This window comes from Callorhinus ursinus, unplaced genomic scaffold (assembly GCF_003265705.2).
Source record: "Callorhinus ursinus isolate GAN/ISIS: 27379988/994484 unplaced genomic scaffold, GSC_fseal_2.0 scaffold5, whole genome shotgun sequence".
Classification (NCBI taxonomy): Eukaryota; Metazoa; Chordata; class Mammalia; order Carnivora; family Otariidae; genus Callorhinus; species Callorhinus ursinus.
The window spans coordinates 45,767,188-45,792,701 of NW_027397067.1; the positions used below are offsets into that span (position 1 = coordinate 45,767,188).

Consider the following 25,514-nt stretch of genomic DNA (forward strand, 5'->3'; position numbering starts at 1 on the left):
TTTCTTTTTCTTTTTTTTAATTCATGGATTTTCTATTCTGTGTGTCTGTTTTTGTGCCAGTACTTTACTGTTTTGATTACTACAGCTTTGTAATATAACTTGAAGTCTGGAAATGGGATACCTCCAGCTTTATTTTTCTTTTTCAAGATTGCTGTGGCTATTCAGGGTCCTCTGTGGTTCCATACAAATTTTAGGATTATTTGTTCTAGTGCTATGAAAGATGCTGTTGATATTTTGATAGTGATTACATTAAATCTATAGATTTAATATACCATTTGGATGGTATATACATTTTAACAATGTTTGTTCTCCCAATCCATGAGCATGGAGTGTCTTTCCATTTCTTTGTGTCCTCTTCAATTTCTTTTTATCGGTGTTTTATAGTTTTCAGAGTATAGATCTTTCACCTCCTTGGTTACGTTTATTCCTAAGTATTCTCTTATTTTTGGTGCAATTGTAAATGGTATTGTTTTCATGATTTCTTTTTCTGCCACTTCATTATTAATATATAGGAATGCAACAGATTTCTGCACATTAATTTTGTATACTATAACTTCACTGAATTAATTTATCAGTTCTGTAGGTTTTTGGTGAGAATTTTACTTCTTCCTTACCAATTTGGATCCCTTTTATTCCTTTTTGTTGTCTGATTGGTGTGACTAGGACTTCCAGTACTATGTTGAATAAATGTGGTAAGAATGGACATCTTTGTCTTATTCTTGACCTTAGTTTTTCTCCATTGAGAAAATGCTCTCATTTTTTCACCATTGAGTATGATTTTAGCTGTAGTTTTTTATGTATAGCCTTTATTATGTTGAGGTATGTTCCTTTTAAGCCTACTTTTTGAGGGTTTTTATCATGAATGGATGTTGTACTTTGTCAAATGCTTTTTCTGCATCTATTGAAATAATCATATGGTTTTTTTTTCTCTTATTGATATGATATATCATGCTTATTGATTTGTGAATATTGTACCACCCTCGCAACCCAGGAATAAATCCCACTCCACATGGTGGACGGTTTTTTAAATGTATGGTTGGATTCAATTTTGCTACTATTTTGTTGAGAATTTTTGCATCTATGTTCATCACAGATTTTGGCCTGTAGTTCTCTTTTTTTTTTTGTAGCATCTTTATCTCATTTTGGTATCAAGATATTGGTAGCCTCAAAGAATGAATTTGGAAGTTTTCTTTCCTTTTCTCTTCTGGTTTGAGAAATAGTTTGAGAAGAAGGTTTTAAATGTTTGGTAGAATTCATCTGTAGAGTTACCTGGTATTGGACTTTTGTTTTGGGGGAGTTTTTTGATTACTGATTCAGTTTCATTGCTGGTAATTGGTCTGTTCACATTTTCTATCCATCCTGATTCAATTTTGAGAAGTTATGTATTTCTAGGAATTGATCCATTTCTTCTAGGTTTCCCAATTTGTTGGCATATAATTTTCCACAATATTCTCTTACAGTCCTTTGTGTTTCTGTGATGTCAGTTTTTATTTTTCCTCTTTCCTTTCTAATTTTGTTTATCTGAGTCCTCCCTCTCTTTTAAATCTGGCTAAAGGCTTATCAATTTTGATCTTTTCAAAGAAACGTTCTGGTTTCATTGATCTGTTGCTTTTTTAGTTTCTATTTCATTTATTTCCTGTTCTAATATTTATTATTTCATTCCATCTACTGGTGTTGAGTTTTGTTTGTTTTTCTTTTTCATTTTTAGCTCCTTTAGGTGTAAGGTTAGGCAATTTATTTGAAATTTTTCTTGTTTTTTGAGGTAGGCTTATATTGCTATAAACTTCCCTCTTGGAACAGCTTTTGCTTCTTCTCAAAGATTTTGGATTTTCATTTTCGTTTTTCTTCATTTTTTTTTTTTTTTTTACTTTCATCTTTGATTTCCTGTTTGACCCATTCATGGTTTAGTAGCATGTTATTTAACCTCCATGTATTGGTGCTCTTTGCAGATTTTTTCTTGTGCTTGATTTCTGGTTTCAAAGCGGTGTGGCCAGAAAAATGCATCGTATGACTTCAGTCTTTTTGAATTTGTTGAGACTTGTTTTCTGGCCTCATATGTGATCGTTTCTGGAGAATATTCCATGTGCACTTGAAAAGAATGTGTATTCTGCTATTTTAGGATGGAGTGTTGTGAATATATCTGTTAAAATCCATCTGATTCACTGTTACTCAGCCACTTTTTTCTTGTTGATTTTCTGTTTGAATGATCTATCTATTGATGTAAGTGGGGTATTAAAGTCCCCTACTATTATTGTATTACTATTGATTATTGCCTTTATGTTTGTTATGAACTGCTTTATGTATTTGGATGCTTCCATGTTCGGTGCATAAATGTTTAAAATTATTAAATCTTGTTGATATGTTCCATTTATGATTATATAGTGTCCTTCTTTGTCTATTGTTACAGTCTTTGTTTTAAAGCCTATTTTGTCCCATATAAGTATTGCTACCCTAATTTTCTTTTCACATTCATTTACATGATAAATGCTTTTTATTCCCTTCACTTTCACTCTGTATGTCTTTAGGTCTGAAATGAGTCTCTTGTAGGCAGCATGTAGATGGATCTTGTTTTTTTTAGTCTATTACATCACACTATAGCCTGATTGGAGTGGTTAATCCATTTACATTCAAAGTAATTTTTAGTAGATATGTACTGTCATTTTGTTACCTTTTTTAACATGTTTTTGTAGTTCTTTTCTGTTCCTTTCTTCCCTTGCTCTATTTTCTTATGGTTATTTGGATTTCTTTGGTGGTATACTGTTTATTTTTTGCTTATCTATTACTGATTTTTGATTGTGATTACCAGTAGGTTTGTATAGAAGATCTTCTGCATATAGCAGTCCATATTAAGTTGATAGTTGCTTAAGTGTGAGCCCAGTCTTTTTTTTTTTTTTTAAAGGTTTTATTTATTTATTTGACAGAGAGCGAGCGAGAGAGGGAACCCAGTCTTTACTTCTCTCCCCAACACATTTTAAGTTTTTGGTATCATACTTTACATTTTTTTATTTTGTGAGTCCTTTGACTAATTTTGCAGGTATATTTATTTTTACTGCTTTTGTGCTTCCTTCTTTTCTTAATCTTACTATGTCTTTCCTTTCCACGCAGAATGTCCCCTTTAACAGTTCTGGTAGGACTGGTTTAGTGATGACGAATTCCTTTAACTTTTGTTTGTCTGGGCAACTCTCTCATTCTGTTCTGAATGATAGCCTTGCTATATAAAGTATTCTTATTTGCAGATTTTTTCATTTCAGTGCTTTGAATATATCATGCCATTCTCTTCTGGCCTTTAGTTTCTGAAGAAAAATCAGTTGATAACTGTATGGTATTTCCCATGTATGTAACTGTTTTCATTTCTTTTGTTGATTTTAAAATTCTCTTTACCACTGGCATTAGCCATATGAATTACTATGTGCCTTGGTGTCAATCTCCTTGTGTTTACTTTGTTCGGAGCTCTCTATGCATCCTTGATCTGGATTTCTATTTCCTTCCCCAAATTTGGGAGGTTTTTAGCTATTCTTTTTCAAACACATTTTCTGCCCTCTTTTCTCTGTCTTCTCCTTTTGGGATTTCTATAATGCAGATGTTATTTGTTTGATGGTGCCATTTCATTCCTGAAGTCTGTTCTCATTTTGTATAATTTTTTTCTCTCTCACCTGGTCAGCTTGACTACTTTCCATTACTCTGTCCACGACGTCACTGATTCTTCTGCTTCCTCTAGTTTACTATTTATTACATGTAATGTATTTTTAATTTCATTTATTTTGTTCATCTCTGATTTTTTTTTTTAATCTCTGTGTTAAGGGTCTCACTGATGTCCTCCACTCTTTTCTCAAGTCCCATGAGTGTCTTTATATGATAATTACTTTAAATTCTCTATCAGGCATATTACTTATCTCCATTTGGCTTGGTGTGTTGCTGTGATTTTGTCCTATTCTTTCATTTGGGATATATTCCTTTGTCTCCTCATTTTGTCTATCTGTGTCTATTTCTCTGTGTTAGAAAAGTCAGTTATGTCTCTTGCTCTTGAAGGTAATGGCCTTATGATGAATAGGTCCTGTAATGCCCTGCAGTGCAGTGTTCCCTGCTCACCAAAACCTGAAGCTTCAAGGGTGTCCCTTATATACATTGTGTACACCCTGCTTTTGTGGCTGAGCTACTTTTTCCTTCAGTGTAGTCATCTACTGTTACAGTATTTCTGTATCATAGATTTTTAGAAATAGGATTATTTTGAAGAATAATAATGTGTTTAAATTTTGATAGCTACAAATTGTCATCTCTTATAATTCTACTCTTAGACCATACTTATTTATATTCCCAGTATATGAAAAATTCTCACAAGAGGCTTCAACAACAGATTTTATAAACATACAAACTGATACTTGAAAATGTTTGCCAGTGTGACCATTGAAGAGAATACCTGATTTTTGTCTTAACTTTTATTTGTTTGTTGGCAAGTTTGAGCACTCTTAGTTTATTGGCCAAATTATATTTTTCTGTGAATTGTTTGTTCATATTTTTTTTCCATTCTTTATAGTTGTTGATCTGTTTTTCACTTGACACCTTCTTTTGAACTAATGGGAATTTCAACTTGATATGGCTAAAAAAACTAAGGTTTTTTTTCCCCTCTCGATTCTGTTTCTCCTACAGCTCCGTTCTTTCATCTGCTGCAACCTAAAACCTTGGAGTCGTCCTTTCTTTACCATTCTCTCTTAATGTATTTGTAGTACATCAGTAAGTCCAGTTGGCTGTAGCTTTTATGTGGATACAGAATTTCATCACTACGTAGTACCTTTACTGCAGCCACCATCTCTTACATATTGTCTTCCTGTTTTAATACTTGTAGGCGATTTTTCTGCGGAGTAGCCAGAGAAATTCTTTTAAAATTTGTCCAATAATTTTATGACTGTATTTAGAATCCATTATCATATCCTAGCTTCTTCAAAGCAAAAGCCAGTCTTCTTCCCATGATCTATATAAGCTCTGTATGATTGGTCCTTATTTGTAGCTCTGCCTTCATTTCCTACTTCTGTCACTGTACTTTGTTGTGGCCATCATTGCTTCTATACTGTTTCTTGAAAATCCTAAGTACACAGTGGGGCACCTGGGTGGCTCAGTTGGTTAAGTGTCTGCCTTCAGTTCAGGATCTCAGAGTCTTGGAATCAAGTCCCATGTCAGATTCCACACTCAGTGAGGAGTCTGTTTCTCCCTCTGCCCCCAGCCCCCCACTCTCTCTCAAATAAATAAATAAAATCTTAAACAAAAAAAAAAAAAAGAAAATCCTAAGTGCCCATCTAACTGAGGACTTCTGCATTACTGTTTTATCTGCCTAGAATGCTCTCCTCCCAAATATCTCCATGGATCTCTCCCAAACTCCTTTTTTAAATAAACATTCTTTGAATTTCTAACATGCATAATGTGGTAGACTTGGGTTTATAAGTATGAGGAAAAAAGGTTTATGCTCCATGCCCTTAAGGTATTATTAATCTACTATAAATGCAAATAAACCAAGTTGGGAAGATAGGGAAAGAATGAGTAGAAATAAAGCAACTGTAGTTCACGTAGTGGTGATATGGTAGCATTTACTTGGGAGAGAATTTTAGGACCATCAAACTTAATTTAATCAAATTCTTAAAGAGCAAGATCTGATTTATTTAATGCTACTTAAAAAGTACCTAAAATGGTACATACAAATTATATGTTTGCATTAACATATAGTGTATAAAATATATATGGATCTGTTTGGAAATAATACATATTGTTAAAAATTATTATTAAATTAAGAGTAATTTCTGAAAGTTTATGTTAAAATTATTGAGATTCTCTGATTTTTATAATTTAGATAGAATTTTTAATAACATGCTATGTGGAGTGGAATATCATGTTTTGTTAATCTTCAAATCTGCCTTTTATGTAATCACATACTTCTTTTGGTTACTTTTTAAATCAGTTTTTAAGAGAGAGTCTATAGATAAGCTTTTGTTATCAGGAGAATTCATATGTAGGAAGACTTGTTTCTTATCAATTTTGGATAATCAAATGTTTTGTTGTTGAATTTCCTTTTCTTTTTTTCAAGTAAAGCTTTTATTTCAGTAATATCTTAATACTGAGAAATGGGCAAATTGTTAGTTTATGACTGAATGAATTTTTGTGAAGTGGCTATATCCATGTATTCAGTAAATAGAGTATTAGATTATAACATTGCTCTACAGTGTCCCCTCCCAGTCACCAATTTCTGACAAGAGTAACCAACATGCTCCTGACTTTCAACAGATTAGTTTTGCTTGTTTTTGAATAGTTTTAAAAATCAGTAATTCTATAATATAAAATGATCTAATATAATATTTTGTAATCTCATTTAGAGATACTAAACAAGGAAAGAAATAATCATGGAAATATTTTCTGTATATTTTTGTGAAACAGTAAAGTACATGTGTGTTAACTAACTATTCTTATACTTAGAATCCCGGCCATTGTCAGTTCCTGTGAAAGCCATGCTGAATCTCTCTGAAGGCTGTAGAAGTCCTGAAGAGAGAATGAAAGAATTTATTGGAGTAGTATGGAATGCAGTAAAGAGTCTCACACTACAGGTAAAATAAAAGTTAGAAAAAACCATGGTTTTAATTTCTATAATCCTTTATAATTTTCAGCACCTTAAATATTGGTAAAAAATAATCTCACTGGTAACACTTAATATTGGTAAAAAAATAACCTCACTCTTAACACTGGGATATACCATCTCATTTCTATAACAGATGAAAATTCTTGGCACACTTTACATGTTAACAGAATCATATGAAATACATATTATGTGTTGTCCTTGATAAAGTTATAAAAAATACACAAATTTTGAGATGTTGCTTAAAAAAATTCATTCTACTGTTTATTTTAAACATTATTTAAAAGATTTAAATGTTCAATATACACATCAGAAAACACTAGACAATAGGCCAACTTGAACAGTCATCCCTGAGATATTCAAGATAAGATCAGCATGGCCTAGTGACTGTTGGTTTTGGGGAATGAGAGGAAGGAGGCTGTCCAGGTGGTGTTCCAGGGGCCAGTTGTAGCCTTTGGGTGGAGAGTGATGCCATGAAATGGTAAAAGAAGCAGCTTTTCAGAGTTAGGAGCAAAGAGGGAGTTTAATTTATGCCTGCATTGAAATACCTGTGAGATAGCCAGTCTTCTCTTAGACCGTAGGATATTCATATATGGAGGTTAAGGAAGAGATTCACGGTAGAGGTAGAATTTTGGGAAACATTTACAGATGGTTAAAACCAGGAGAATTGATCATCCCCCAAAATATGTAAAGTTGAAAGAGCAATGGGCCATGGGGGTACCATGTCTAGAGTAGACAGTAAAAGAGAAAGTGTCCTTGAAGCCAGCTGTGAGAGAGAGAGAGATCAAAAATGTAGAAGGAAAAGTGAGACAGTTCATGTAAGTCAAGGGTATGTAGAATTTCAAGGAACCAGTACTTAGCAGTATCAAGTTCTGAATCTTAACTGTGGACTTGATTTTGCTTATCTGCACTATGAAATGGTTACATAATGTTTAAGATTATTTCCAATTCTAACATTCTTGCGGGATTCTTTTGGTTCTTTTGCTTGGTTTATAATGATATAGTGTGTTCATTAGCTTTGTCACCAACAATGAACTTAATTTTATACATTATTATGGATTAGTTATAAGTAGAGATAATGATGTTCCTCATTTTCTTCTTTTAAAAATTTTTAATTGTGGTAAGATACTCTTAACATAAAATTTGCTATGTTAACCATTTTTATGGGTGCAGTTTAGACTGATCAGTTCCTCATTTGACTAAACTTATTGAGTATAAATTAACATGTAATTAGAGGAGTATATTTTTGCATAGGTTATTTTGTATATGAAGGCACCATTATATCTTTGTATAGGTTATTTTGTATATGAAGTCACTTGCTTGCCTTGTTCCTAGTCCCAGCTCTGTAGTTATGCATGCTGTATATTTAGACGTTTCCACGTGTTAATGTGTTCTGGAAAGGTTTAAAGATAAAACTTAATTCTGATTAAGTGATTAAAATCTAGTCCCTAAAATTCTGAGTTTTTAAAATAGTGGTGTCCATTTTCCAACATGTTTTATGAACCAAAATATAAAACAGAAAACCCTGAAGTTGTCATCAGATAAAACAGAACATCATACTTGAAGCCATCAAAGGATTATTCTTTTAGTGGAAGTTTGAGCAAGTGAATGTGTTTGGAATCAGAATTTCTGGAAAATTGATTTTGCAGCCAAAGTTGATATTTGCTAAGCCCATGCTCTCTTTTACTTACACTAGACATATCTTGCATTTAGACATAAACAATATTCACTGTAACCTATTTGTTTTTCAGTGGGAAAAGTAACGTCCACATTTCATCTTAATGGATTATGTTATATTTATGTAGTCTGGAACAATTTTTTTTTAAAGATTTTATTTATTTATTTGACAGAGACATAGCAAGAGAGGGAACACAAGCAGGGGGGAGTGGGAGAGGGAGAGGCAGGCTCCACGCAGAGCAGGGATCTTGATGCGGGGCTCCACCCCAGGATCCTGGGATCATGACCTGAGCTGGAGGCAGACGCTTAATGACTGAGCCACCCAGGTGCCCCTTGAACAATTTTTTTTTAAATGTGAACTGGTTTGGGGGCCTTTTTCTCAAAAGATTAGCATGAACTCGGTTCTTTGCAATTTTTCTCTATCAGCTGATCAGCAAAGATCTTATCTATTATACTTCAAAAAGCTACATTTTATTCCAGAAGCACATGATTGGCAACGACATGCAGTTGACAAAATAGAAATATTCTGACCTAGAATTCACTAATAAAGGAAAACATTGCCCTAGTTTTTGCCAAGCTCCATTTTTTTACATTGAAGATTATGTTTCTGTTATATGGCATTTTCTAGGTGCTTTTTTTGTCATTTCTAAAGCTTTCTGAGTGGACTGTATAATAGAGTGGACACCTTTTTTTCCATACCAAGTCTTAGTCTCCTTCTTTTGCTATTAATGATCTGTTATTCCTTTAGAGAACTACTTCCTACATTCCTTAATTTCGATGTGTCAAAGTGTCTCAGGTCCCATAAGCTAGTTGGGCTAGACCAATTGAATTCTCTCTCTCCCAAGAAGTTACATATAGAATGTGATCAGTGATGCAGTAATCATACTGCATGATATACTTGTTCTCATATCCAGTGAACTTCCTGGCCTATCTCCATGATTAAACAAGGGTAAGGATTTGAGGCTAGACAGATCAACTATCAATTACCTTAATTGTAAAAGTAATTTTTTACATTTAATGCTTAAAATTTTGCAAGGTTCATATTTTTATTTATAGGCATTGAGAAAGTGACTGCAGTTCCATGGTAGTTTGTTAGAAGGAGGAAGTCTGGAATTCAAATATAGGCATTTTTTCATGTTTTCTCTTGGCAGATATTTATGGGAAAATGTGGATTTGTAACAATCTGGAAAAGACAACTGAAGTTCACTTTTGAGGTTTTTAACTTAAAGCCCTAAACTGGGTATATTTAGATTTCTACTATATATGATGACACCCCAAATACTTTCATAGTGTATTAAGAATTTATACAATATGAAAACTGTGATTTGGGCAATAGTTAATATATTTGTTATAGTGCAAATGGAATACTGCATATTTTGGTGGTCTATATACATAAATAGTTATATCATAAGCATAAGTCTTTTTAAATAAAGAGACTGTGAACATCTCTTATGAATCCATGAGAGCTAATATATGGATCTGACATACAGGAGATAATCAGTGTATGTTCATTGACTTTATTTTATTTAGCAAACCTTCAGGTGAGAGTTAATACATTGCATCTTTATATCAGAGCTGGCCCCCCCGCCCTCCCCCCCCCCCAGTTCCAGATGAGGAAACTGAAGTCATGGAGAGATTAAACAGCTTGTCAGAGGTTCCACAGCTGGAGTTGAACCCATCCAGCTGACATGTCAGTTTTATGAATTACTCTACTAGGTTGTCTCTGTAGAATGAAATGATGAACAACATGCACTAAACAATTATTTTAATTAATATCCATATTTGATGCTAATAAAAATAATTGTTTACTTATTTAATAATTACTTAGTACCTAGTACATGCTAGACACTGTACTATGTACTGATACTATAAACAAAATAGGCAAAGTATCTGACATTACATACCTTATATGCTCTAGTGAAAACTCTAAGGTTATTAGTATTTTTAAAGCCGGTGGCTTAGTCATTAAGCGTCTGCCTTTGGCTCAGGTCATGATCCCAGGGTCCTGGGATCGAGCCCCGCATTGGGCTCCCTGCTCGGCGGGAAACCTGCTTCTCCCTCTCCCACTCCCCCTGCTTGTGATCCCTCTCTCGCTGTGTCTCTCTCTGTCAAATAAATAAATAAAATCTTTAAAAAATAAAAATAAAACCCTCTTCTTTCAAGTTTTTTAAGTGCTTGGGATTATGTCTTTTGTCTCTGTATTCCTGACTTTCAGTTCGTGTGAGGTCTTAAAGAATTCATGAATAAAAGAAAAAGTGAATGAAAATATACCCTGAAATGTTCCTTTGTATTTGTATTTATTTGGAACTGTTTTCTGAAGAATAAAATTCATACAGAGAACATTTCATTCTTTAGAAATTTTACAAAATATAATCATCAACAAAGTTTCAGTTTTAAAGGAAGGAAAACATGTCATTTGGTAATAGGAAATAGGAATGTTATTTAAAAGTACAGAAAATATGGTATAACATTTTAAAGCATTTATAAAGGGTTCTATACAATAGACAGTCGCTAATTAAAGTGTTCAGATTAATGTGTAAGTGAAACCTATCTTAGTCTCTTCTTTTTAACTAAGTTGTGATCACAGTTATATAGCACACAAATTAGAAGAACCTAAGTTTAGCAAACTTTACATGTGGGAGATGGGTTGGGGGTACCCAAAGGCATACATCTTTTCAAATGGCACATAAACTTGGAACTTCCATAAAATGCATGACAGTCATTTCATTTATTAAAATAAGAATACCAAATAATTTCTACTTTATTGGTTTATTTTCAGTGTATCATACTTAGATATGTAGCCCTTGACCTAATAGGAATCAAAATAGAGGTGGTTCTACTTCAAGAATTTGTAATAATCCCTTCACTTTAACACATGAATGTGTTCAATATTGGCGAAAGAACACGTTGCTACCAAAACTGAAATAAGATCCTTGAAACAGAAAGGATGTTGCCATGGAAAAATGAAGTAACACTCAGTGCAGCTGTGATGCATTAATGAATAGGATATTTTTTTAAAAGATCATTTGTGTTTGGTGTGGCTCAGAGGGTCCCAACCAGATGGTTTCCATGAACATGATCTGACCCCCGGTTTGAGGACTTCTTACTGGCAGATTACTTCATTTTCTTTCCCTTGGATTGTCAGATCCTTACATTAATGCAAAATTTACTGCTGCAGATTTATATTCACTTATATAAATCACTCAACATTTTACATTAAAACCACAATTTTAGACATACAGTTTTACAGTTATTTTAAAAGTGTAAAAAGATTTATGTGATAGCTATAGTATATATAATAGATTAACATTATAATAAGTTTAAGCAATTTGGATTATGTGTATGTTTTGGTTCTTATCATTTAAGGAATCTCTGTAACAATGTATTTTAGAAAGTTTATTTTTCAGAGTTGTGTATCTCAGGCTAAGTTTGATGAAATCTATTTTTGAATTAGTGGAATTTTGGAATATATTGTGGTTTTGGAAATCTTGGCATAACTTAAATTTATTTCAGAGGATATGCATGTATATATTTGTATAATGTGGCATATTATACTAATTACCTCACATTGTTGAAAACATTTTTTAACATAGCTTCAATACCTACATGAAGTGTTAAATACTCTTTTTAGTTTGACACTATAACCATAATTAATATGGGAGAATGTGTTCTCCATACACCATATTACCTTGTACACTGGAACACTGGTAATTATTTTAAATATTTAAAAAGATAAATGTAATGCATCTGAGACAATGTATACTTATATTTCAGAATAAAAAATGTAATCTTAATGAACTACTTAACATATACACATTTAAGTTGCAAGATAAAATTCTAGAACTAAGAAATGAGGTCATATTGCATGAACCAGTGTATTTATTTTTGCAAAATTCTACTATATTTTTCTTCACTGAATTCATCAGTGTATTCCATGCACAGAAATGTTGAAGCAAAGATGAGTAAGTTAGCTTGTTTATAAGGCTGGCAAATTATTTATCTTATCAAGGAATTCCAGACCTGTTACATACCATGCTCTCACTGAGGACTATATTAACCCCAAGGAAAGGTATATTACTGTATTCTTAGTTATATGTTATAAAATACAGTGTCTCCATTTGCTAGAATATCCAAGGATTTATCAAACAAATGTTAGGTTTTATTACACCTTCAGATAACATTTTTGTATGCTAAATATTTTATAGAAAAATAACATATTTTATATTTTCCTAAGAATAATTTAAATATGCTAGGCTGTTTGGGCAATTTGTGAACCAGGTTACAAAATATTACTTTGTAAGAACGAACCAAGACTAGTAGACTTTAACTTACATTGCTTTTGAATTAAGAACTCATGATGAATTTAATTTTTGATTTGGGCTTGCTTGGTCTTATTTTAACTCTCTAAGGGCCTGGCAACCTAAGTCACCACACTGGGGATAAGAAAGCATAAAAATTGCACATGAAATCAATATTTAAATATAATTTGAGGTATGATAAAAGCAAGGAATAATGCTCTGATTTTTAAGTCCTCTCAATTTTCTTCATTACCATATATCTTTATATATAAAATGTGAAACACACTTGAATCTTGGGATACATGAATATAAAAAAAGTATGACACATTTTAATGTTTGTCTAGAGATATAATGTGAACATTTTGAACATTTTTTCTTATATTTTAATCTGTAAAGTAAAAAAAAAAGCCAAATTCACATAGAAATAGCTGTGTGTGTGTATGTGTGTGTGTATGTATGTGTGTTTTAAGTGAGTACAATATAATGCTAGTTGGTTCTAAGGCCTTAGCTGGTGTTAACAAAATCTAATGAACTGCAAAAGAAGGAGGATTTTCTCACCTTTTTTTGCCAACACATTTTCTAGTTCAGTCCTGTTTCTTGGAAAAAACTGTGGAAAAGCAGATATGTTTTCATCCCATGTCACTGTGCCTTTTTGATCAAATTTGTAGCAAGAAACATCTTTTTAAGTGTTTATTGTGTTCTTTAGTAAATATAACCCATAAAGCCATAAGTATGGCGCATTTCTTTTTTTAGATTGCCCATTTATTTTAAAGATATTAGGTATTTAAGGGTATGTTTGCTCCCTTATTTAGTATGTTCCCAATATTTTAATTTTGCTTTTTTTCTTTTTCTCCCTAGCTTGAAGTACAGTCTTGTTGTGTGTTTGTTCCAAATGATAGCCTGCCTTCCCCAAGTACAATTGTATCTGGTGACATTCCTGGAACAGTAAGAAGTTGGTACCATGGACAAACCAGCATGCCAGGAATGCTTGTCCTCTGTTTGCCTCAAATAAAGATTATTAGTGCGGGCCACAAGTATATGGAACCTCTGCAGGAGATTCCATTTGTCATTCCACGACCCATCCTTGAAGAAGGTACATTTAAAAAAAATTCTTCCTATGGTTGTTATGTTTTATAATAATATTTTAGCTTTTTTTTTCATATGCCAGTGCTTATGTAACTCAGTCTTCTTAGCGAAAGATCGCATGAAAATGGACTAAATGATCTACAAAGTGGATCTAAAAGGAAAGGTGTACAAAGTATACGAACTAAGTGATGCCGTTTATTGACATCCACACCTTTTAATCATATTCATGTATGTATAAAAAAATGGAGACTACAAAAGACCATATGCAGTACAGAATCATCACTAAAATGGTGAAGCATAGACACACGGAGAAGACCACTGGTTTTGGATGTTTGCATTATGCTGAACTAAGAATGATAAGTAGATCTTAATTTAAGCTACTTGATTTATTAAAAGAAATATATAATAAAATGAATATACTATTTACATCAAATATATATTTCTAGATTTCTCATTTGTTAAAGTAGATAATTGTGTTATGATTTGAAACATGACTCTTTAGAAATACTTTATTTCTGATATTGCAGAGTTTTCAGTTGCAAATTCATACCTTTTTGACCTTTGACATATTCATCTCAAACTATACGTGAACCTGGAAAAGTTTTGAGTCACAAAGTAAATAATGTGAATCTATATTTTAATAACAAGGTTCAAATTTTTTACAGTGCTAAACATTTCCGCACCTTGTTCATATTACTAGGGTGTAAGTATATGAATGCTGATACTATTCAGATTCTACACATACTATTACTGAAAAGCAGATTCAGTCTGCACAGTTTTGGACATTGACTTGATGTTGATTTCTCTCTCCCTTTCTCTGTATTGGAATTTCCATTGATATGTAGTGTTCTTAGGTTTATCAGAAGTGGGAATGATTTTACTGCCAAAAATGAAGGTTGGTACTTAATAATATGAATACCATTATCATAAAATCATAGAATTCTAACCATTAGAAGGAATTTCTTTAGAGCTCTTCTTGTGTGCTGTTTGTCTTGATGCAAGGATTCTTTCTCTAGTATATTGGATATATCCATTCTTTGATCCTTGCTTTTGGTTATTAGGAGTTCTTTATTATCACAACAGCTATTATATAGCCTATCAAGGATATTCTAGCATCACAAAATGAGCCAGGGAGTGCTTCCTCCCCTTTTTTTGTTTTAACTCTGAAATAATTTTTTAAGATTCAAATAGTTTGTCCCTTAATTTTTTCTTCTTTTTTAGGGGCAGGGGGGCAAAGGGAGAGGGAGAGAGAGATTCTTAAAAAGTAAGGAAAAACCAGGATACAGTACTATCATGGAGGACAAATGATTAAATCATTTTTAATATGGCAGAAGTGCTCAATAAGATATATCTACAATGGAATATTATGCAGCCATCAAAAGAAATGAACTCTTGCCATTTGCAACGATGTGGATGGAACTGGAGGGTATTATGCTAAGCGAAATAAGTCAATCAGAGAAAGACATGTATCATATGATCTCACTGATACGAGGAATTCTTAATCTCAGGAAACAAACTGAGGGTTGCTGGAGTGGTGGGGGGTGGGAGGGATGGGGAGGCTGGGTGATAGACACTGGGGAGGGTATGTGCTATGGTGAGCGTTGTGAATTGTGCAAGACTGTTGAATCACAGACCTGTACCTCTGAAACAAATAATACATTATATGTTAAAAAAAAAAAAGGAAGGGAAAAATGGAGGGGGCCGGGAATCGGAGGGGGAGATGAACCATGAGACACTATGGACTCTGAGAAACAAACTGAGGGTTCTAGAGGGGAGGGGGGTGGGAGGATGGGTTAGCCTGGTGATGGGTATTAAGGAGGGCACGTACTGCATGGAGCACTGGGTATTATATGCAAACAATGAATCATGGCACACTACATCAAAAACTAATGATGTATGGTGATTAACATAACCTAATAAAAAAAAGAAAAAAAAAGGCCTAAAAGATTTGAAAGAAATTTGACAATTTTAGGTGATTGATTTCTCTTATCACAGTATTTTAAGAGGACTGGTATTAATGCAGTTCAGATTATGGTGGCTTAATGACTAAACAGAAAATGAAGAATTTTTTAATTGAAATGTACTTGACATATAATATAATGTTAGTTTCAGATGTATGATAGTGATTTGATATTTTTATATATTAAAAGAGATCACTACGAAAGGTCTACCTACCATCTGTCACCAAAGTTATTACAGTATCATTGATGATGCTGTACCTTATATCCCCATGACTTTATTTAGCACAATACCCTCTAGGTCCAACCATGATGTTGCAAATGGCACAATAGCCTTCTTTTTAATGGCTCAGTAATATTCCATTTTATGTGTATAGCACATTTTCTTTATCAATTCATCTATCAATGAACACTTAGGTTCATCTATCGATGAACACTTACATACCTTGGCTATTTTAAATAATGTTGTGAATAACAAAGAGGTACATAGATCTTTTAGAATTAGCATTTTTATTTCCTTCAGATAAATACAGAAGCAGAATTGTTGCATCCCAAAGATTTTGGAAATTTGTGTTACTCTTTTCATTTCTTCTTAAAATATTTTTTGCTGTCCTCTTTGATTTCTTCATTGACTCCTTGGTTGTCTAATAGCATGTTGTTTAGTGTACATGTGTTTGTGCTTTATCCATATTTTTTCTTATAATTGATTTCTAGTTTCATACCTTTGTGGTTGGAAAAGATACTTGATGTGATTTCAGTCTTCTTGAATTTATTGAGACTTGCTCTGTAGCCTAACATGCAATTTGTCCTGGAGAGTATTTCATGTGCACTTGAAAAGAAGTGCTGCTTCTGCTTCAGGATGGAATGTTTTGTATATATCTCTTTAGTCCATCTGATCCTTTAAGGTCAATGTTGCCTTGCTGATTCTCTGTCTGGGTTATCTTTTCATCGATACAAGTGGAGTATTAAAGTCTTCTAGTATTATTATACTACTATTTCTGTCTTCTGTTAGTATCTTTTGTGTATTTAGGTGTTTTTATATGGGGTGTGTAAATGTTGATAAATGTTACATTCTCTTGTTGGATTGACTCTCATCATAATGTAATGCTCTCCTTTGTTTTAAAGTCTATTTTGTATGAATAAGTATTGTTAACCCAGCTTTCTTTTCATTACCATTGCATGGAATATCCTTTTCTATCCTCTCACTTTGAGTCTGTGTGTGTGTCTTTAGATTTGAAGTGAGTCTCTTGTAGACAACTTATATATGGGTTTTGTTTTTTAAATCATTCAGCCATTCTATATCTTTTGACTGGGGAGTTTAGTTCATTTAAATTTAAAGTAACTATTTATAGGTATATACTTATTGCCATTTCATTATTGTTTCCTGGCTGTTTTTGTCGTTCCTCTCCATTCCTTTTCTTCCTCTCTTTCTTAGGCTTTGGTTGTTTTCTTTAGTGTTATATTTAGATTTACTTTTTTTCTTTTGTGCATTTACCGTAAGTTTTTTCTTTGTGGTTATGATGAGGTTTACATATATCCTTTTATGTATATAACAGTCTTTTTGAAGTTGATAGTAACTTAATTTTGAACACATTCTAAAGCTTTATATTTTTACTTTCCCCCAGCTTATGTTTCATATTTTTGATGATACATTTTACATCTTTTTATTTTATGTATCCCTGAATTTAATTATTATATTTTTACTTAATTTTACTACTTTTGTCTTTTACTCTTCGAACTCGGTATGTAAGTGGTATTTCCACTACTTTTATTATTTATTTACCTTTTCTAGCAAGATTTTTACTTTTGTGTGTTTTCTTATTAAATAGTATATTTTATTTTTAGTTTAGAGTCGTCTTTTAAACATTTCTTATAAGGCTGTTTAGTGATGAACTCCTTTAGCTTTTGCTTTTCTGGAAAATTCTTAATCTCTCTGAGTGATAACATCTGGGTAGAGAATTCTTGGTTGGCTCTTTTTTCCTTTTAGTGCTTTGACTATGTCATGCCACTCTTTATGGCCTGGAAAGTTTTTGCCAAAATATCTGCGAATTGCCTTATGGGGTTTTCCCTCTATGCAATATGTTGCTTTTCTCTTGATACTTCTAAGATTTTTCTGTTTTGTGTTTTCTATTCCTTTGTTTTCCAGCTCACTGATCATTCTCCATTCTGCTATTGAACTCCTCAGTGTACTTATAAGTTCAGTTTTAATATCTATTTCATGTTTTCTTATTTTCTCTTTGTTGAAGTTATTGTTGTGCTCCTCATTGCTTAGATAGGTGAACATCTTTATGACCATTACTTTGAATACTATCTGATAGGTTGTGTCTCTCCATTTCTCTCCTTTTTCTGCAGATTTGCCTTGTTTTTGGGTTTGGAATACATTCCTCTGTCTACTCATTTTGCTTGTTTCTCTGTTTGTCTGTATATGTTAGGTGAAATGGCTACCTCCCTCAGCCTTGAAGTAATAGTCTTGTGTAGGAGCTGTTTTGTGTGGCCCAGAAGCCTTATCTCCTGTGGCTACCAGAGCTAGGCATGCTGTGGGCATCCCTTCTGTGGGCTCTTCATCCACTGGCTTTCATAGGGCTGCAGCTGCTATGTGTGAAAGGTAGGGCTCCAGGTACTCACCTGGCCTGTTGTATCTTGGCTACTGCATGGGGAAAGTGGGCTTCCAGCTGCTTGCCTATCCTGGTTATGGCTTGCTCTTTTGGTGGATTGTGTGGCTTGGGGATGGCTTGGGGCATTCATCTCGCTTTTTTTACTCTTTGGGTGCTACATGGTAGTGGGCAGGGCAGGAAGCTTACCCAGCCTGTTCATGGTGAGTGGTAGGCAGACCATGCCCACCCACGCCCACCCACACCAAGACAGATTCTAATTAAAATGGTAAAAGGTAGGGGTGCCTGTGTGGCTCAGTCTGTTAGTCATCTCATACTTGATTTCAGCTCAGGTCATGATTTCAGGGTCGAGGGATTGAGCCCCAAATCTGGTTCCAGAAGCCTAGAGGGGGTCCACCTAAAATGATACTTGATGGCTCCTTTACCAACAAGGTTGGATGAGATTGCAAAAATGACTGTTGACAGCACTTCCATTCACTGTTAAAATCCTTGCAGATTCCTTTTTAAAATCTTTTAAATCTATCTATCTATCTATCTATCTATCTATCTATCTATCTACCTACCTACCTACCTACCTACCTACCTACCTATCTACCTATCTACCTATCTACCTATCTTCCTTGCAGATTCCTATCTCTCTGGTAGCCACTTTAACATGAGTAAATGGTCATCCTCTCTTCTGGTCTAGGTGCTTTTTATTTCTTGCTTTTGTGATGGATCACAAGGCAAATAGTTTTGGGGCGAGCCCTTTGAAAACAGATCTTGGTTTCCTAAAGTACTATGATTCACCTGGTCTAAATCTTTGTTGATATTAAAAACTAGACATTTTAGACCTTGTCTTTACTGTGCCTGCCTCCAAGGTCAGGATTATGGATGTCAGGCACAATCCCTTGTCAGGCACAATTTTTCCAGGGAAGTTCTGTATTTGTAGGATCCCTCCCACTTGTGCCTCATCTGGGTGGTTTTGGGGGAAGGCCATGTCTGCCTCTTCCACCCTTCTACATGTTTCTCTTTTGTCTTTCGTGTGGAGGTGCTGCTCATCTAGGTCTCAGGTCCTTTTTAGAGGAAAACGATGCCATATATAGTTTTAAGTTATTTTGTCCATGGAAGGAGGTGAGTCAGGGTCTTCCTATGTCACCATCTTGAACTGTCTCATGAAGAATTGATGTAACAAATCTACAGTATTTTTTTAAAGTTATTTGAGAAAGACAGGAGAGAGGATGGTATCCAGATGTATATATGCCTTGATATTCTTAGGTTGCAAGGAACAGAAATCAAGTCAGGATAATTTAAACAAAAATGGAACTTAGTGACTCATTCTTTATATATTCCATTATAGAAAGCAACTTTGAGTTTTAGTTAAAGTTTTGAGATTAATCTCACCCTTTGACTCTGGTGGTTATGAACACCATATTTTCAATTAAAGTTTTCTCTTTTTATTTTCTTGTCGTCATAACACCTGTTAAATTTTTTTTCTTGCTCTTTGTCTTTGGTGTTGCTTGGTTATCATTGTGAGTTCTAGATTTCTATTAAAACTGTAATATATTGAAACCAGTTATTTAAATTTATGATGAAATGAGCAACAAAGAATAGAGTTTCCTCTGTAACCAAGGTTTTGTGCTTCAGACCTTTTATTTTGATGGAAATACTTTAATATATTGCAGTGTTTGTGCGTGTGTTGTGAATCATACCACCCTATAATTTAGAAAGGAAATTCATATCCAGCTTCTGTAGAGAAAAGTAGGGCCACTCTACCCATTGCTAGCTACTGCCCAACACCAGCCTTAGTATCATTTTCTGTGTTCTTTGAACAGGACATCTCTGTGCTATTGCAGGGCTTTAGCAGATGCTACCCATGTAACTACCTCCTTCTCGATCTCTTCTCTAGCCTTTCTTATTTTTTAGGTTTCCGTGTACTTCACTTGCCAGGTCCTTCTGTTCTGCGCTCTTACTGCTTTTCACTCATCACTCTTAATACTCCTATCCCAATTTTAGTTATCTTTATTCAGCACCCTGATTTCCCTGCTAGGGTGAAAAGGGGCAAGAAGCGTATCTGTCTTGTTCACGGTGTTATTCCTGTCACCTACCACAATGAACCGCACAAAATAGGGCTCACTAATTGTAGAGTATGTTGTTCAGTAGTTTTTGGTTACTATAAGGAGCAAAAAAAACCTTTAAAAATAAGGTCAACTTCTGACTTGTCTTCAAGTTCATAAATAATCGAAAAAGAATTCTTTATCATTATGACTTGAAAAAAATTATGAAATGAGCAATAGGATGAACAAGAAGGGTTCTCATAAATTTCAGGCTTATTCTGTACTGAATTTGGACTTCTAAAATTCAAAAATGAGGAACCGTTTGTTGAACTGTCATCTGATTTCAATTGCCATGGGAAGGGAGAGATGATCTCTAATATAGTCAGATCCAGTCTGTATAAGGTGTTTGGGTCAAAATCAACATCTTGAGTTTCCTTAGCAGGCATTTGCAGTGAGGCTTGCAGATGTAATTTGCTACATCTAGCTCACACCTTTGTGCAGATGGGTTTCCACACTGTGCCTAGCAGAGGTTTGTTTTTTCTTCTTTGAAAGAGTTGCCTGCAACTGTAATAAAATATTTTGACAGAAATGGAATATTGAGATCATTTATAAATTAAAAGTTTGCTATTGTTGGACTTAGTGAATTTTCATAGAAACTGATGTTAAAATTTTGAGCATCTATGAGAAACAGGCTATTTTTCCATGTAATTTTTTTTTCATCTTGCTGGTTTATATTTATTGTTCCATTTTCAACTTTTTAATATCTTACTTTGGTAAGTATAATTTCCACTTGTTCTAAAAGGTGATGCTGTACTATTATAATAGTTTTCTTTTTTCCAGTTTACTCAGTGTCTATGACTTTAGTTCTTAATCCATATGTAAATGAGATACCTTGGGGAAAAGAAGCTCAGAAAAGAGCTTAAGATTTGTTCTTGATGTTGCTGCTGTTTAAATTAATCTCTTAGAGATCATCATATATGTATGACAAATGAAGTTAAGCAGTTGAAATGACTAGTTAATTTAATTGTTATATACATTATTATTTTCTCAATAGCTCACATCCATCCGGCTACATCATGTTTTGCTATGGGTTCTGTGACTTTTAAAGGCTTGAGAATGAACCTTATTTAATTTATTCCCTGTCAATCAGTTTTGTATTTCCCAACAATCTCCCCTCCCCGCCACACACACATGCAAACTTATTTTAAAAACAAAACCAATGTGGCAGATCCAGTGTGTCATATTTTTCCTTTAAAATAAAGTATATAATTTAGATTGCCTTAAGATTATAAACATGTGTTTTTTAAATGATACCAAGGTAACATTTTCTCATTAAAAGGAATTTTTAAAAATTGGGATATAAGTGACGTGTAGCATTGTGTAATTTAAGGTATATACCATGTTGATTTTGCTACCTTTATATATCGCAGTATGATTACCATCATGGTGTCAACTAACACTTCTGTAGGTCACATAATTATCATTTCTCTTTTGTGGTGAAAACATTTAATACCTAGTCTCTTAGCAGCTTTGAAGTATATAATACAATATTATTGACCATAATCACGAAGTTGTGCATTAGGCGTCCAAAACTTCTTCATTTTCTAGTTGTAAGTTTGTAACCTTTAATAAAATCTCCCCGTTTCCCCCAGCCCCCAGCCCCTGGTTTCTGTGAGTTCACTTGTTTAGATTGCATATGCAAGTGATATATAGTATTTGTCTTCCTGTCTCTCACTTATCTCACTTAGCATAATGTCCTCATTAAAAGAAATTTTTAAAGTAAGAATATACAGATGAAAAAAATTACTTCGGTGATAATTACTATTACCAATTTAGTTTTGTATTTCTTTCCAGTTTGTTTATTCTTTCTGTTTTGTGTGATAAATATATACAGACATATACATATAAAATTTCCATTATGTAAAATGATTATATTAATAATGTACAAGTAAGATAATTCCTGGCAAAATTTTCAGCACTGTTTTTTCTCTTTTATTATATTATGCACATTTCACACAGGCTTAACATGTTTTGAATCATTTCTATCGAAAAGTAAGAGGATTTTAAGAATCTTAACTTTTTCTTAGTGTTTAGTGAATATGGACTTTCTCCTTTCTGTAAATCATATTTTCCTCAGGTTGCAAGAAAAAAATAAAGTCAAGTTATCTTAGGAAATGGGGGTTCAGTGATCTCTGATGGTCAACAGAAGAACATCAGAAGCGATCTTTAGTGGCCAAAGAATGCCAGACAGAGAGTGGAAAGTAAATGAGGACTTAATAGTAGCTCTGCTTACCCACTGGCACATTGGGCTGGCCTGTTTTCTTCTCTACTACTGTCCTTACATCTTTAAACACCTTTTTGAAGTACATTCATGACATTTACTCATTGTATGAGTACAGTTCAGTGATTTTTAGTAAATTTATAAAGATAGGCAACCATTACCACAACACAATTTTAGAACATTTCTATCACCTCACAGTTCCTTTATGTCCATTTTGCAATTAATTCCTATTCCACATGCTCCAGCCCTAAGCACCACTGATCTCTCCTTTTATAAATTTGCCTTTTCTGGACATTTAATATAATGGAATCATACAATATGTGGTCTTTTGCATCTTCTTTAGTACCTTATATACTTACGTATAAGTGTATTCAGGGTACTTTGGATTTTTTTCACTTAGTATAATATTTTGAAAGTTCATTCATGATGTAGCCTGTGTCAGTAGTTTGTATTGCTGAGTAACATTTATTCTGTGATCATACCACACTTTGTTTATTAATTCAGTGGTTGATATTCATTTGCATTGTTACCAGTTTTTGACTATTATGATTAATGCTGATATGAAAACTTGGGTACATGTTATATGGACAAATGTTAAAATTTATCAGGGACAGAGCCTTTGGAGTGGATTTTATGGTAAGTTTTTGTTGAACATTTCAGATAATGGGAAAACACTTCAGAGGTGATTGTACCATTTTACATTCCACTATTAATGTGTTAGGGTTTTATTTTCAGTATCTTTGTGAGCACTTGGTATTTTTCCCATTCTAAGAGAGTATGTGGTACTTTATTGGGGAGTCAGTTTGCATTTCTGTAATGACTAATGATATTGACTATTTTTTCATGTACTTAATATATTTGCTTAGTGAAATGTGTATTTAAAGTATTTGTCCAGTGTGTTTTTGTTGTTATCTTATTTTTGAGTTGTGAGTGTTCTTATATGTTCTAGATGCATGTCCTTTTTCAGATATATTATTTGTTAATATTTTCCTGTAGGTTGGGGCTTTTATTTGCATTTTCCTTTTTTAAGGTTTTTATTTAAATTCCAGTTAGTAAACGTGCAGTGTAATATTAGTTTCAGGTGTACAATGTAGTGATTCAGCACTTCATGCAGTGCTCAGTGGTCTGCGCAGCAAGTGCCCTCCTTCACCCCCGTCGCCTGTTTCACCCCCCCACCTTCCCTCTGGGAACCATCAGTTTGTTCTCTATAGTTAAGAGTCTCTTTCTTGGTTTCCCTCTCTCTCTCTCTCTCTTTTTCCCCTATACTCCTTTGTTTTGTTTCTTCAATTCCACATATGAGTGAAGTCATATGGTATTTTGCTCAGCATAATACTCTTCTAGCTCCTTTTTTGTCATTGCTTATGGCAAGATTTCATTCTTTTTTTATGACAGTAATATTCCATGGTGTATGTATACCACATCTTCTTTATTCAGTAATCGGTTGATGGACACTTGCGCCGTTTCCGTAGTTTGCATTTGCATTTTCTTGATAGTAAATTTTGAAACATAAATTTTAGAATTTGATAAAATCCTCTTTATCAATTTTCTTTATTCATTGTCCTCTTGGTGTCTTAGTCTTAGCTCTTACAATTTGGTATGTGCTCCATTTGGATGTGGGTTTTTTTGTGTATGGTGTGAGATAAGAGTAAGGGTCTTAAGTTCATTTTATTGTATGTGGGTATTTAATTTTCCAAGCATTATTTGTTCAGAACACAGTCCTTATGGAATTATCTTGGCACCTTTGCTGAAAATTCAACCAACCCTAAGTCTAAGGTGTTTTTTTTTTCCTGAACTCTCAGTTCTATTCCGTTGATCTGTATGCTGTCTTTGTGCATGTAGCACACGATGTTGATTACTAATATAAGTCATCCAACTGTCTTTTTTTCTTTGAAATCATTTTGTCTATTTTAGGTTCTTTGCATCCTTATGCAAATTTGAGCATTAGTTTGAAGAGACTTTGATAGGGATTGTATTTAATTTATAAATAAAATATTGTGATATTTGCCATCTTGATAATATTGAGATCTCCAATCTATGATTATAGAATGTCTCTCCTTTTATTTCTTCAATTTTATTCAGTAGTATTTTGCAGATATAAGTGTCTTCCATGCCCTACATGTCTTTAGTTAATGTTTTTGAAATGTATTTTATTTATTTGAACTTGCTGTGAATGGAATTATGTTGTTATTTTCATATAAAAATATAATTTTGTGTGTTTCCCTCCTATCCTGAGATCTCACTGGACTCGTTTATTCTAGTTGCTTTCAGTGTGGATTCTCTGAAAATTTCTATATACCTTTCTAGTTTCTATGAACCATGCTATATGTGAATAAAGACTGTTTTACTTCTTTCTTTCCAATCTGGATGTCATTAATTTTTGTTTTTACTTTAGTACATTGGCTAAATCTCCAGTACAGTGCTACATAGAACCAATGAGAGCACATATCCTTGCATTGTTCCCAAATCTAGAAAGAAAGCCTTTAGACTGTCATCACTAAATATTATGGTAGCTGTGGATTTTTCACAGATGTCCATCAGGTTAAGAAAGATCCATTTTATTCTCAGCTTATTGAGACTTTTTATTGTGAAATTGTTTGGATTTTTTCACATGCTTTTATGAATCCATTGAGATACTGGTTGTGTGTGTGTTTCACTTTATACTATTAATGTGCTGTATTACTTAATTTTACTTAAATGATTAAATGATTAATCTTGGATTTGGGAAATGTATCCTGCTTTCTTGTATATCATCCCTTCATATGGTACTGGACAGTTTGCCTTTTTTTTTTAAGATTTTATTTTCTTGAGAGAAAGTGTGAGCCAGAGCTGGGAGAGGGGCAGAGAGAGAGAGAGAGAGAGAGAGAATCTTAAGTAGATTCCACGCAGAGCCCAACAGTGGGCTCAATCTCATGACCCTGAGATCATGGCCTGAGCTGAAACCAAGAGTCAG

The 25,514-nt window shown here is 33.6% G+C and overlaps 1 protein-coding gene across 9 annotated transcripts in view; it reads left to right on the top strand.

Annotated features, from left to right (window-relative positions):
• The window catches only part of VPS13B (vacuolar protein sorting 13 homolog B), a 746,502-nt gene that overhangs the window by 341,141 nt on the left and 379,847 nt on the right, over nucleotides 1–25,514 (top strand). For all 9 annotated transcript variants that reach the window (XM_073893022.1, XM_073893021.1, XM_025870900.2 and 6 more), the window contains 2 exons: nucleotides 6,460–6,587; nucleotides 13,450–13,684. In XM_073893022.1, the coding sequence (XP_073749123.1) occupies nucleotides 6,460–6,587; nucleotides 13,450–13,684 (363 nt within the window). The remainder of the gene's footprint in view (nucleotides 1–6,459; nucleotides 6,588–13,449; nucleotides 13,685–25,514) is intronic.